At 42.7% G+C, this 14,173-nt stretch overlaps 1 protein-coding gene across 1 annotated transcript; it reads right to left on the bottom strand.

Annotated features, from left to right (window-relative positions):
• Positions 1–1,921: 1,921 nt before the first annotated feature.
• Positions 1,922–14,145, bottom strand: LOC142579699 (uncharacterized). Its single transcript, XM_075690178.1, has 3 exons — positions 13,957–14,145; positions 13,016–13,198; positions 1,922–5,711 (listed from the first exon to the last, which is right to left on the bottom strand). The coding sequence occupies exons 1-3, from the start codon at positions 14,021–14,023 to the stop codon at positions 5,485–5,487; spliced, it is 477 nt and encodes a 158-aa protein (XP_075546293.1). The 5' UTR covers positions 14,024–14,145; the 3' UTR covers positions 1,922–5,484.
• Positions 14,146–14,173: the final 28 nt, after the last annotated feature.

Here is a 14,173-nt window from a genome sequence, read left to right as displayed (position 1 = left end):
CAAAAACTAGATGCAATTAATACCAATAGTGCAATGCTACAGTGCTTTTGGCTTAGGGCTTTTTGCAGCATACATTACGGTCAAGTACTTCTATTCTTGAAAGGATGCCCATTCATCATTTTCATAGACCACAGCATTTTGACAAACGCCTTCTTATCGAAAACTAAATACTCTGTGAGAGGAACGTGTCATTTAGCTTTCCTTGCTGAATTCTCTATTGATCCTCGGCATGTGAAAGGCGCCAACAAAATCTGAGCCAACACACTGAGCCACGTTTCAAGCCTTGCAATGCCCCAGTTTATGCTTCGGCATCTCACAGAACTGCAAGAGCACAATAGGCAACTTCGCACTCTTCATTCATCTCCTTCTCTGTCACAGCACCTCCATGACGTCTACTGTCCCACTCCCAGCATATCCATTGTCTGTGACAGTCATGAGACCAGATGCCACCCTCCTCGAGTTCCATTGCCACTACGTCATCTCATTTTTGACCACATTCACCATCTGTAACATGCCAGGATTCGCGCATCACAGCAGCTCGTGGCAGAGCATTTCGTCTAGCCTTACATGAATGTGGATGTGCGCGACTGGGCATGTGTGCCTTGCTTGTCGACAGTGCAAGGTGTACAGGCACTGCACTACGCTGATGGCCAGATTCACTCTCTCAGACTCTCATTTCGACGTCATTCACATTGACTTATTGGACCTCTTCCTCCTACAAAGGTATTCCAATATATAATGATAATTGTCAACTGTTCCATGCATTGGTCAGAGGCTGCACTAGTATCAAACATAACAGTGGAGCCTGTTGCCACTACACTTGTCTCCACATGGGTTGCCCGTTTCAGTACTCTGGCTGAGACTGTAGCCAACCATGGCCGGCAGTTCGAGGTAGTCCTATTCCAGCAATTGACAAGACTCCTCTAGCCACTTCAGAACTATAGCTTACCACCCACAAGCCAATGGCCTTGTTGAGCGATTCCATCACTAGCTCAAAGCTGCGCTTTTATGGCTGACAGCAGCCGTGACCAACGGGTCACACTTCTTCCCATCATACTCCTGGAGCTGCGCACCACCATCAAAGAAAACCTTGGTTGTGTGCCTCCTCACCTCGTCTATGGCCCCTCCTTACAACTGCCAGCAGAACTAACATAGCCACATCAAGGCACATACCCAACTCTTCTCATGCTCACGAACTAGTGTACCCTTTCGCGCACCCACGTGCTCCTCCTACCCAAGCCCAACAACACAAGTCGCCGTTTGTCCAGCATCACTTAAGAGACAGCACGCATGTATTCTTTCACATCAACTCCACCTGCCGTTCTCTCAAGGCACCATACACCGGTCTGCACCACGTTGTCACATGCAGGATAAGAGCAACTCTGTGCATGAATGGTCATGACACTGTCGTATCTCTGGACCGGCAGAAACCTGCCTTTGTTGAGGCTCATGTGGCTGCTCCTCTGATTCTTCAGAAATTGTCTTGCTACGGCCTCAATAGGCATGACAGCACAAGACCCACCCTTATTTTCTATCCCCAAGTGTGTGTGTGTTGGCAATACTCATTCCCCAAAGGAGCCCCCTGTGGTGGCAACGACGATGAAGAAAATCGCACATTTCAATGGCGTGCGCACTGCGGGGGATAAATCAGTTCTTGCCTAGCACTCCAGGAGCCAAGTCGTCTTTGTATAGCAAACCTTCCCTGTACTGCGCCCATCCTTTCATGCACTTCCGTACAGTTTAATGTCATATACAATTTGCTGCCCTTTGTGCATTTTCACTAATCACACTCAACATAGCAAGTTCTTTTAGCTAAGTTATCAAACTGCAATTCCTGCCCAGTAGCATGTAACAAATCATAGTAAATTTCATAGCTTTTATTCATGTAGTGAAAAAAGCTTTCGACTTTTTTCATTATGCATACATTATCGGTCAAAATAAATTTATTTGATGCTGCTGCCATCAACATTAAATATTGGTTAAACACACAAGAGTAAACTAGTTCAAACCACTCCAAAGGCATACTCTCTAATAACAGCTGAATGACTACTGTATCATTTCCTTTAAATTAGAACAAAAAACTAAAAGAAAAAAATATTAGTTTCTTTAAACATCATGGCTCTAACATATTAAGGAAATGAAGGAGATGAGCAACGTGAGCATCACAAAAGCAAGTCATTCGTTTCTGCACTGTGGCTGCTCCACATAGCCGTGGAAGGATGACATAATGAAGTATGTACTGCCTATCATACTCGCTTAGGCATCATGGACGGAATAGTTCTTGCAAAATAGTACTTTACCTGTGAGATAAACATGCACAGATAGATCTCTACTGGGAAACACAACTGGGCAGAAATGCCCTCAAAATAAACTTTTATGTAAAAATATTTATGCGAACACCTGTGCAAAAACTTTAGGAAAATGTGTGTGCAAGTTTTTGCAAACACTGCACATAAAGAAAAAATTAAGTGCGCTATCAAAATATGGGTCTCAAGGCGGCATTGAAAAAGCACTCCTCAATGTAGTGAATGAACTATGTAAAGAAAGCAATTAATTTTTCCATGTCTTTCAGACTTCACTGTAGCAGGGTACACTGGTATTGAGTGGTTATTCACGCACGCGAAAGGGCTGCCAGCACCTTCTTCCCAACTGATGGTCTGCAGAACAAGGCTTTTTGCATACTGAGGGGTAAAATGGCGGCGCATGAATTTCTCTTCCAGCTTTTCTGGCTTACAACCGGAAACAACAGTGTATGCATACCATATTTGCCCTCTCTTTACTTTTATTTGAGTTATTCAGACAGAAACACCTGACACTTGTCTTTTATACTCCATGCATTCGCATATTGGCGTCCCCTCTGGTTTGTATTCAGACTCCGGAATGAGAGCTGGAGACAAGTTAGAAGCAGTGTCACTGCAGTTTTAAAATATCATATTTGTAAATGTACCTTTACATCCAGGCTCAATGTGCCGACACAGAGTTCGCTCACTCGGTGTCCTATAGGACACACATTACTGTAGCAAGTTACCACGACAACCTCAAGACAGAAGGCACAAGTGCACTGACAAGCTTTCTTAGAAAATGACACAACCAACACAAGGCAGCAAGAGGTGGGCATACATTGCATACAGGTGTTTTCCCAAAAAACTTCATAGACAGCCTTCTTTGTAACCTTTGAGCAAATATTTGTAATAACTTTCACTAAAAAGCAAAGCCGACTGGAAATTGTAACTACAGTCGAATCTCGCTAATTCGAACTTTTGGTTTATTCGAACTGACGTTGTGGTCACGTCAAAGTTATATGTATTCCAGTGGGCGAAAACACTTGTGATTCGAACGCGCAAGTATTTGTGGTGGTTAATTCGAATATACTGCACCCCGACAATGTTCTCAGCAGCGTGCCAAATCACACGACAGCACCTCAGACCAGCAGATCCGTTGACAGCTGTAGCCATACTGCGGCAACGCTAGGCCTAGCTACTTCGACGTTCATTACCAAGCTTCTTGCTGTTTGGTGCCATGTTTTCATTGAAACAATTCGTCGCTGTTAGCAATGACATTGACTCCATCTTTGTAATCCTTGCCAGTGGCTTCGGAGAACGGAAAGTATGGCACCATTGCATAATGCCAGTTCTCGAAAGAGTTTCGCCCAAATACAGCAGTGTTATGCGGTGAAGCATGCCAAAAGTTAGACAGGGGCAATTGTCACGGGACATGGTACGTTTCTTTTAATTATACACGCGTGCACCTGCCGTCTCCTATCACAGTACGAGCACCGATACACCTAATAAGTGTAATGGCAGGCCTTCAGAGCAATGTCAGATGTGCTTGTGGCAATTTTAGCCCTTCAGGGGTAGTAAAAGGCATTCATTCATTTTTGCGGACCGCCTGATTTTTCGGGCGTTTTCGCGGCCCTACGGAGTCCGAAAAATCGGACATTGACTGTGATTTGTAAATGCATATGAATAAATCCGCTGGAGCTTCCCACTCATGTGTTAGCTCAGTGCACATGCACCACTGCAGGTAAGTCATCCATTCAATTAGCTTCCTTTAATTCGAACAAATTTTCGAGCCCCTTTGAGTTCGAATTATTGAGTTTTGTCTGTATTACTCAGTGTATCTTGGCCCGCAGGAAGCCTCAAGAAAAGCACGGAGTTATAAACTCTTTGTTAGCAACAAACCACAGTCAGCTCTCATACTCCCCTGCACCAGCCCTTATAAAAAAAAAAAAATTTTTTTTGAACTGGCACCACACTAAATAAATTACAATTTTTATCTAACCAAGATAACTATTTGTGTCAAAGTGCATACTATGCTTCCAATCACATTGTTCTATGAATTAGGTACACAATTCAACACTCAACTCTCCCATATAGCTGACAATAATTGTTTATAGAATTGGACTTCTTAACCTTTAAAATTAATACGAACTACCTTGAATCTTTGAAGACAAAAACTTGGCAAAATGCCTGCCTTCCAGTTCACATATCCTTTACAACTTAGCTAGGAGACAAGGTTTCTGCAGAGCAAAACCAATCAGCACAAGGGCAGAGATATCAGCATAAAAAATGTGCATACTTGGCTGTCCACAAGCTCAACTCAAATATTTTTGTGGTAAGGAATTCCACAACAAGCTCTACAACACAACATGCCCTGGTGCATTTAAACTCTAATGCTTTACCAGGTATACAGTACTGGTATTTGTGTAATGAGATGCACAAGTTGAGAAAAATTGGCAATATCTTGAGATGTGGCATCTCGCAATAAAAGAACAAGGTGTAAAACATGGACGGAGCGTTACACTCAGTGGTTATAATAAAACAAACTCAGCACAATGATAAATTTTTCAGTCAGCATTTTTACAAGCCTTCATCTAGAGGCGAAAAAATAGTGCACTTCATGCTTCAAATTGTCTGAAGCATTTAGCATCACAGGTCTGCACTTCAAGCACTAACTAAATATCCCCCCTAATTGCCGAGGGACCTTTTTTTTTTTTTTCAGACTGCCACTGTATATCTGACAAAGTTCTGTGCTTTACAAGACAAAGTCCATTATAACTGTGATACTACTTAATGTATAGCACTACACACACACACAGGTTTGAAGCATCAGGCCCACTCAAATATTTCCAACAAAAATGCTAAAAACCGTTAGCCATATACTTCCAGCACACTCATCTTCGTGGGGTGTGTGTTCAATGTCCTCCTAGTAAAACAGGCTCTTTCACATGTTGCCATGAATAACCAGCTGAAATGTACATAGCTGCACATTATCGCAAAAATAAAATGTCTCTTATGGAAGAAATTCAATGAGTCAGTGTCAACTGAGAAGAATCAGGATGCAAGAGCATAAGGTACAATGCATGAGACCCATGTAGTTAGGAGTTAGGCAAAACCACAAGACTCCTCCTATGCATCTTCCAGCCTAGGTCACCAAGTTTTGGAAAATTTCTTCTTACACAAGGCACATGAAGTAGTTAACCAATCAGAAGAAATTACGGTGCCTAAGCAATGCGAGGCTTCCACACAACACCAGTAGGGCATGCAGCGAACGGACATTAAGCTGGTCAGCACCATTGCAGCTATCTTCAGCACAGTAGCACTCCTCCCAGTAGACGCCATTTTCGTGGTAGCCCCAGTCACAACCCCAGTTGACACCCCGCTCCGAGATCTGGGCACAGCGCCGCTCCACACTTCTCCATCGGCCATCCCCTTCAACAAAAATACATGAACGTCAATCAGCTTCTTTTTTTTTTCACAAGTAAAATCAAAATGCCAGAAAGCTAACACACATTTTGACCCAAATTCAAGTATGCTTACAGTGATAATAAAACAAGATTAGCAATAACAACAATGCATGTGAAAAGCACGAAATGGAAAACAAGTTGACCCATGCCCTATGGACATATGAACCTTGTGCAGAAAGGTACGTGACACACTAACAAAGTGAACTACATAAAATCTTCGGAAAAACTAGCATAACAGTAGACTTCCTATTACCATTTTAATGCCAGTTGTTTCTGATATTATGCAAGTGGAGAGCAATACAAGCATGTAGCATCACATTAACAACTTCACAACATTAACACCGCACTACACAGCAATGCCACCTATTAAAGGGCCACTGACGAGGTTCGGGCTTTACAAAAAGGCAGTGGAGTGCGTAGATCATGTGGTGAAAGTTATGTCTCCAAAGTATTACACTGGTGAATTCTGCAAAAACAGTGAAAAACTCAAATGCGCTCTTCTCTTAGGAGGCACTCTTCCTGTCAGCAAAAATGTTGCCGCTATTGCTCTACATCACATGCAATACACAAACAGTGAGTAGTAACGTCAATGTGAGAAGCCCCGCGAGTTACAAAATGTGCACCTCATGAGATGCAAAATGTGCAAAATAACCCTGGAAATATGCCCCGCAGCAACAAAAAAAAAGTGTGGGGGAGAGAAGGAGAAATGGAGGTGGGGGTTGTGACATGAACACGACATGGAGCCTCAGCTCCAATATGGAGAAATCGGGGGAGAAATGTTGATGAAATGTTGCTGAGTAAAGGGTACCTCACCTCTTCATACCATAGCCTTGGAACATTTCATCCTTTCTCCACTATTAATAAAACCTTTTTAAAAATTCTTGTGGTAGAAGGTTCTCTGGACAGCTCTTTACAACTTCCATTGTATAAGCAAAATTCTAACATCTGGTGTGGGTTCCTTCCCAGCATATGATGTCACTCCCCCTCTTAAGGATGGTTAAACGATCCTGGGAAAATAGGCGCCCCTCTCAAAACAATCCCTTAAGTGGCATGATTTGCATGAAAAGTACCCGAAACAATGGCTATATTTCATCCAAGGCACTCTGTTTAGGAATCCAGCCTGCTTAAATTAAATACATTTCATTTATTTTTCACACACTTTTCCAGAGATGGCTGAGCTTAGAAAAAACCCATTGTGGAAAAAATGCCTGGAATGGTCGCCGTGAACTGCCATCACTGATTACAGAGTTACAATGTTGTAGGCAAAACATTTACTTATGAAAATAGCTTTATGTTGCTATTCTTGTTTATGACAACATTGTTGCATCTGAATGTAGCAGTTCAAACCAGCTCAAAATTTGATACTGCAAAAAGACTTGCTAAGGGAAGAATGCACAAGGAAATACCACATTATTTAAGAAGGCATAAAAAAGTCTGACAGCACCCAAAACGAAACACACACAAGCCACTGAAAATTTCTACAAGCGACTTCGTGAAAAAGGAAAACCAATAATCCACTCACAAGATGTGGAAGTGCTAATTCGGCTACGGTCATTCTAAGTGAGCAGGTATGCAAACATTCAGCAAATGGAACAATAGGTGAGGATAGCAATAAATTGTTCTATTTTAAAGCTGTGTTTGGTGTGTTGGAACTTATTAATGAAAGCAAAAGTGTGTGTGTGTGGCTAATTATGTAATCTCAGCTAATTGGATACAGGTATCTACCACACTGTTTCATGGCTCAACTGTTTGTTCAAGAAAGCAATAAGCCTGCAAAAATTTCATAAAATAAGTCACGCACAGTTTGACTGGGCTAGGCACAATACACAGGACCAAAGAAAGATGAGACAGATGGGACATATCTGTCTAGTCTTCCTCTGGTCCCATCTATTGCACTTCACCACAGTCAAATGTGTTTCACCAACTGGTTCAAAATTCTACTTTCCTATAGTAGTAAAGTTTATGTGTCCTGATGTGTGCATTTCAGAACATATGGCTGCACCCAATACAGCTCTAGGGAAGAAACACAGATTTCTGTGAGAGGAAAAGGAGACGAACGTCAGTGATGCTACTCTGGCCAAACATCCTGTGAGGAGGTCAGTGGCAACAGACTGATAAACTACACTCTCAATGGTGCCAGCAAAAACAACAATGCAGCTTTCACACTACATACACATCGTCATAAAGCTTGCTTAATATGTCTACTAAACATCAACTGCAATAGGTACCTTAGACATTTCACAACAATGTACGAAGAGCAGCTTTACCTAGAAAGTATTAGTATGCTTGAACTACAAGCACTTATCTTAATGCCAGTGTTTTTGCACCACAAGTAGAACATACTTCATCTTGGCCAGAGCCTTAAGTTCATGAGCTTCAATTACTATGATGACAATATAGTTACACTACCAGCAAGGTATTTTGTAAGTATGACTTCGGCTGAATTCCTTACAGGATCAGCTATTTGTCTCCTTTTTTATTTCTTCTTTTTTTCTATGAACAGTTTCTGTTTCATTCGTAAGGTAGTTACTCTGTTGCAACATCATGAAGCAGAATGCGGTTATGTGAAAGCAGGGCATTCAAACTTTTTGCCACTCAGTCCATCTTGCTCGGTCACCTCCTATGCTGCTACTCATTGAGGGGCGATGTAGCAGCATAGCAAATGACAAAGCGAGCCAGCCGGAGGAGTGTCAAAACCTCGCAATGTCCTGGACCCATGCGACTACCTTCTGCGTCACTTGGGGTCATATGTTAGAACACAGTAAAAATGAAACCACAGTTACTGTAGTCATTCTGCAAATTGCAATTGAGGGTACAATAATGCTGTTAAAAATGGCACATGTGAAACTCAAGCAGCCCATTAAGCTCCAACTTATGGTTAGACAGAAGAAATAGCTGTGTAAGTGCATAAAAAGTGTTGCAGGGTGTGCATGGAGAAAATGCTATGCCACATGCACAAACTTCTGGGTAGAGGTGCAGACACCTCACTCTGAGATGCAGACACGTTGAAGATGATAAAAAAGGCCAGGTAAACCTCTGATGATGCGTGCAGAAGGAAATGTCCAAGAATAAGCAATATTGTTCGAAACAATAGTGCAGTCGCATTATCGCATTATCAACACGCAATGGACGACTTTAGATAAAGTCAGCACCACCAGTGGTGCAAAAGGCATTATGGGAACATTGAGGGTAAGTTTTGGATTTGGGGGACATGTGCTGTATAACTAGATGCGACGGCCATCATGGGATGTCACAACAAGCCCTCTCTCCATCAAAACACTAGGACAACCGTATGCTCCGAATGGTGTCTATGGGTGACGTAGTTTCAGAAGCGTAGGTCTGGTGACGCGAGCCAGCCCGAGCTTGTACTTCCATTAGCACAAAATGTCTTGCGTGGCCTGCACACGCTCATCCTATGCACGAAAATTATTAGGGTCAGCAGCTGAAGCAGCTGATCTTCTTTTTCACGGGCTCTACGACTACACTTGCCAACACCACAGGGTGTCTACCAAGTTGACATATCCGAATTCCCTGAGTTTTCCAGGTTTTCCCTGGGTGCCTTTGCAAAATTCTATGAGTGACACAGAACCTTGTTTTATGTCAAGACGAGTTGACACCATGACGTTCGATGTAGCACTCTGAAGTAAGCATGTTAAAAAATTAAAAAAAATGACTTAATTCAGTTTGAATAGCAAGCAGTAGTGTTCATTTTATTCAAAAAGAAACAGAAGGGAGGGGTAAGTAAAATGCCCAGCGAATAACATATCTTCGAAAAAAATGGTAAGGCCCATTGCAAATCGAGCCGAACATTTTCAAATAGGAATAAAAAGAGATGCATGCAGAAGCAAATATTTTCGTACCTGAGCTATTTATGTCAACTGATAGCAAGCTCATTGGTATGAGGCCCAAACTTTGTCGCAAGTGAGAGTCTCTCTCAGCAGCTGGAAAGTCAACCTCAACTGTCCTGACATACTCTCAGCCTGCGCACAATGCCTCAGTGTTGCGTTTCACTGCTTTAAAGAGTTTCTATTGGTTTGAATGAGGGAGACCTGCATCTCTGCGCTTTTTGAGCTCGAGCTCCTTCAAAGAGGCGGCGGCACGCTTCCCTTCCCCGTTCATTCCTCACTGCGTCGGTCCTTTCTGTTCTCGTCCTCCTTCCGCCGCGCATTCGCCCCACGGACTAGTGAAGCATCCTCTTAGTCAGTTGTACTACACTGGCAACTGCTCCAGCCGACGACACGGCGTCAAAGAAAATTCGTTACGATTTCTGTTATTTGAGCCAGCATTAGCGCGACTTTTGTTCTTTCAATGAAATTACAGCTAATTTTCCCTGATAGAAGCACAAATTCCCTGAGTTTTCCCTGAGTATTTCCAGACTATTCATAATCTCTGAGCATTCCCGGTTGGTAGACACCCTGACACCACTATTCTGTGAAAAATGTCCGAGAAGTTACCTGTCCACGAAACACGTGAAAATCTGGTGAACAATATTGGATGACTGCTGCAATCAATCACGGTTCCACAGCATTTTGTGAAACAGTGTGCTCTCGCTGTGCTCGTAAAGAAACACTAAAGGCAAATATTAAGTCAGGCTAAAGTGATAGATTAGTGCTCAAGAATCTCTGAGGCGCCACCATAATTGCGAACGAAGCCTTAATATTCAAGAAATTGACATAAATGCAGGATATGACTACAGAACCCCCTGGGACATTCAGGTACTTGCCCGATGACAAAAGCACTCCTCACTTAAATTCAATCCTTAGTACTCAACCACTCGTTGCAAAAAACATCCTTGTATTGTATTATAAGACAAAATAAAATGCTATTTGTCCAGTTTTATTTCATTTTCAGAAAAAAGAACTCATTGAAATTATGCAAGGGTTCACTTTCACTCGCTTCCGCACCGCCAACGCTTTTGCATTTCAGTAGTTTCATTATCGTGTAGTGCTGCGCTGGTTTTGCTGGCTTGCAGAACTCTCACATACTGCATGTAGCAGAGGATTCAAATTCCATGTGATGTTGCGGGATGCCTGAACGGTCGACTCCACTGGACCAAAAAGCAGCTGCAACGGCAAATACACCGGGCTGGCTTGGCACGGTACCGCCGTCTGTCGGATGCCGTTTTACTCACCGACGGCAGCAAAGGGTGATGATGGCACATGCAACGTCACCAGTCCGGTTGGGCGGCGGGAGATTTGAATTTTGAAAAAAGGTATTTGGGCCCTTAAGATGCAATTTTCTCAGAAACTAAGTCGTTTCTTGGCACAAAACAAGTGTTGCACGGTTTCTGGAATGGTATTTAAACAGTTCACGTCGGCTTAGTATTTGCCTTTAGTGTCCCTTTAAAGATAAAAAACAAATCTGGAGGAACCTCGTAGCTGTTTCCAGGCATATTTTTCAGCACATGCTTGAAAGAAAGAGCAAGCAGCAGGCAATGTTTACGTGCAACCCATTGGCCGCTCTTAGCAACTTTCAGAAATGTGTAAAATGACATCATCAAAGATATCCATTCAAAATAACACTTTTGGTATTCTAACTGGCATGAGGCATATTCCAGTGCATAACACACAAGGCCAAGAGCCCCATGAGAAACTGTCTGTGTGCCAAATTGTTTGAAATGTTATTGCTGTCGGAATGTCTCCACGCATATTTACAGCCAAAATGCAACAAAGTAGTAGTGTAGACAAAACCTCTTCATGTTCTGATGGCATACCACCGTCTTCTCAGCAGTTTGTCTTGGCCATGCAGGTCATGACTCACGAGATTCGCAACATATAAGTGGCAGTCAGGATGCAGTTGCTGGAACATGGATGCACTTGACGCACCGAATGTGCAGAGATATGACTGCTGCAGAACCCACATTTTGTGGCCACTTTGGTTGCGCTTATCTTTGTGACCTGTTAGCTAAAATGGCAGAAGGCTTGATTCCAGCTAGACGAGACACATCCTATGCGTGACTGCAAGTGAAGTAGGCGATGGCGCGCCTTCCATCAAGATTCCCATAATGCCATACCAACAGCTGCTTGAGGGCACACGCCACTTTCTAAAGTCGTCCATTCAAAAATCTTATGCACTCCTTTGACAACCTTCCATTTCACCAGGAATTCAAGATTAAAGAAACTGTTCCAAGTTTTACACGTGCCACTTTAAGCATGACTGCACACCTTAACTTACATTCCTGCTCACAGAGTAAATATGAGCAGCAGTGAAATTCGGGCTTTCTGTTATCAGTTGGATATTCAAAGCTCCTCCCATACAAAGTTCGTGCACCAACTTGTGCACTCCCCACAGGAGTGCCAGTTTCATTATATTTTGGCAGGACTGTATAACCATGACTAACTATTCTGATACTTTGTCTTTTAGTAGTGCCCAAACTTGCTCACTAATGCAGAATACTTAAAATAGACACTACAAAGCAACACTAAATCATTTAGTATGTTTATAAAGGCTCTTTCCATTTATCTGATGAAAAAAGGTTGGCTACTAGCAGAGAAAGGCCAAAGTTTCCATTTTTGAATTATGCAGCGTCAAGAATTTCTAAGTATCTTTATGCATTTGTGCTGTTTTTATGTGGAGAAAGTCATAAAAACTCACAGGTTGAGTCTTTGGTATTCCGAGAATACAATGTAATTCATGTTCATCAATAAACTGTCAACTGGTTCGAGCAGAAACCATCAAACCCAAGCTGTTATGGAGATTTAGCACAGGAGACGGCCCTTTTCACATTTGCGCCTTTTCTTCCTTATCATGTCTCCACACACAGTAAGACAGATTTTCAGTGTCCCAGAAATGTAACTTACCAGAGCAGCTTAAACAACATAAATTACCAACATAGAAGTTTTTCACCTATCCTCTATATTAAAAAACGGCCCTCGACTTCGTCAAGCAAACCACAAAACTAACCGTCAGCTGAACAGGACACTGCACTAAAATAAGTGAAATTTGTTTGATGAATTGCTTTAGAAACACCATTCCGCTCCAATGCACTGGAGTACATAAAGAGGGCGCATGGGTTTTTGCTCAGGAAGTGGCACTGAAGTGCAATGAACAGAACATTTGAGAGGCCACACTGCCATACAGTGTCTGGCGTCAAAGTGAAGTGTCAAGTGGAGGAACAGTCATGATTTAAGGAGGCCTGTGCACTTTTAAATGCAGTTTTGTGGCAAACAAGTTCCACCTTTCTGGGCGATATTACTGAACTGTCGGCGAAATTGTGCACAATAACCAGCATCCCTCTTTCAAATGAAACATATACAAAACATGACTCACAGATAAAGCCCCTAGGCCCCTGCATGATACGCTTGTAACAGAAGGTGCCTAGTGCCTTGGCCTCTTCCCCCAAGCACTCAACAGCCGTATTCTTGGTTTTGTCATAGTAGGCATACGCTCCACATAGGTCTTCGCCCTTGGGATCCTCACTGCTGCTACACTGGTAACACTTGATGGCCATTGCTGAAAAATGACAAAGTACATACAATTAATCACATGCTTCGGCCTCTTCATGTTGTAACTTAGTGCAACTTTCAAAAGAGCCATGTGCCATAATGCTTGTCCTTGAGACCGTTCCATAACAACTCTAGCCTTAAAACAGCTTTCTGATGTAGTGCACACATTTTTCGTTTCTGATGTAGTGCACACATATTTCGGTTATTCAGCTTGGAAAAAGAAACGAGGAGATTTGAAGGTACACATCTGGTACTGCACTTAGCGTCAAGTGTTTTCAAGTCGCCAAGTGTCTTTTCGCACTGGTATGGATAAACAAACGAACGGCTGATGCAGAGGAATGTCGTTGCATTAATTGGGCCCACGGATATAATGCTTGGAGTCCCTAACTGGACCAAAGACCGGGCATATTAAGCTCCACGAACCGCAGTCTTCCAAGCACAGCTCCATTTTACATTCACCAAGATCGAGCAAGAAATCTGAGTCAAAGGCGTTGTCAAACTTACTACGCTGGCCAGCCTCGCGAAACCACTCCCAACAAGCATTCTTTCGACAGTGAACTTGGGCGCGGCAAATCACTATGTCAAAGTCAACGTTTCATTTTTCACTTAGCTTTCCTTTATACGCTAACCTCTACTGGTTATACCTCTAGAGAAAAATTTTATTCCTTCATTGCTGCACCCACATGATTATTTGACATCATTTTCGTACGGTAATCGCCATGTTGGAAAACGAAAACTCCAACTACAGCAGGTTCTGGCGCTTACCTCGATAGAGGCAGGCGAGGAAAATGCATGCCACAGTGATAACACTTAGCGGCTCTAAATTCTTCATGGTGTCTGGTGGAACACAACCTGAAACTACGATCTAAACACAAACGATCTTCTTCACTACTTCCGCAGCGGATAACAACGCAACAACCACTTGCTGCACGGAGCGCGACTCAGTTTTGAAACGCGTAAGATGCGACTGCGTTTCTCATAC

Source organism: Dermacentor variabilis, chromosome 1 (genome assembly GCF_050947875.1).
Source record: "Dermacentor variabilis isolate Ectoservices chromosome 1, ASM5094787v1, whole genome shotgun sequence".
Lineage (NCBI taxonomy): Eukaryota > Metazoa > Arthropoda > Arachnida > Ixodida > Ixodidae > Dermacentor > Dermacentor variabilis.
Note: the sequence above shows the minus strand (reverse complement) of the source record. Positions and strands in the feature narration are given on the sequence as shown.

Excerpts from the sequence above, each read along its gene's own strand:
- LOC142579699 (XM_075690178.1), bottom strand. The coding sequence starts at position 14,023 with ATGAAGAATTTAGAGCCGCTAAGTGTTATCACTGTGGCATGCATTTTC. Across the intron at positions 13,199-13,956 it reads CCTCGCCTGCCTCTATCGAG|CAATGGCCATCAAGTGTTAC; the intron begins GTAAGCGCCAGA and ends GTCATTTTTCAG. Across the intron at positions 5,712-13,015 it reads GGGGCCTAGGGGCTTTATCT|GGGATGGCCGATGGAGAAGT; the intron begins GTGAGTCATGTT and ends TTTTTGTTGAAG.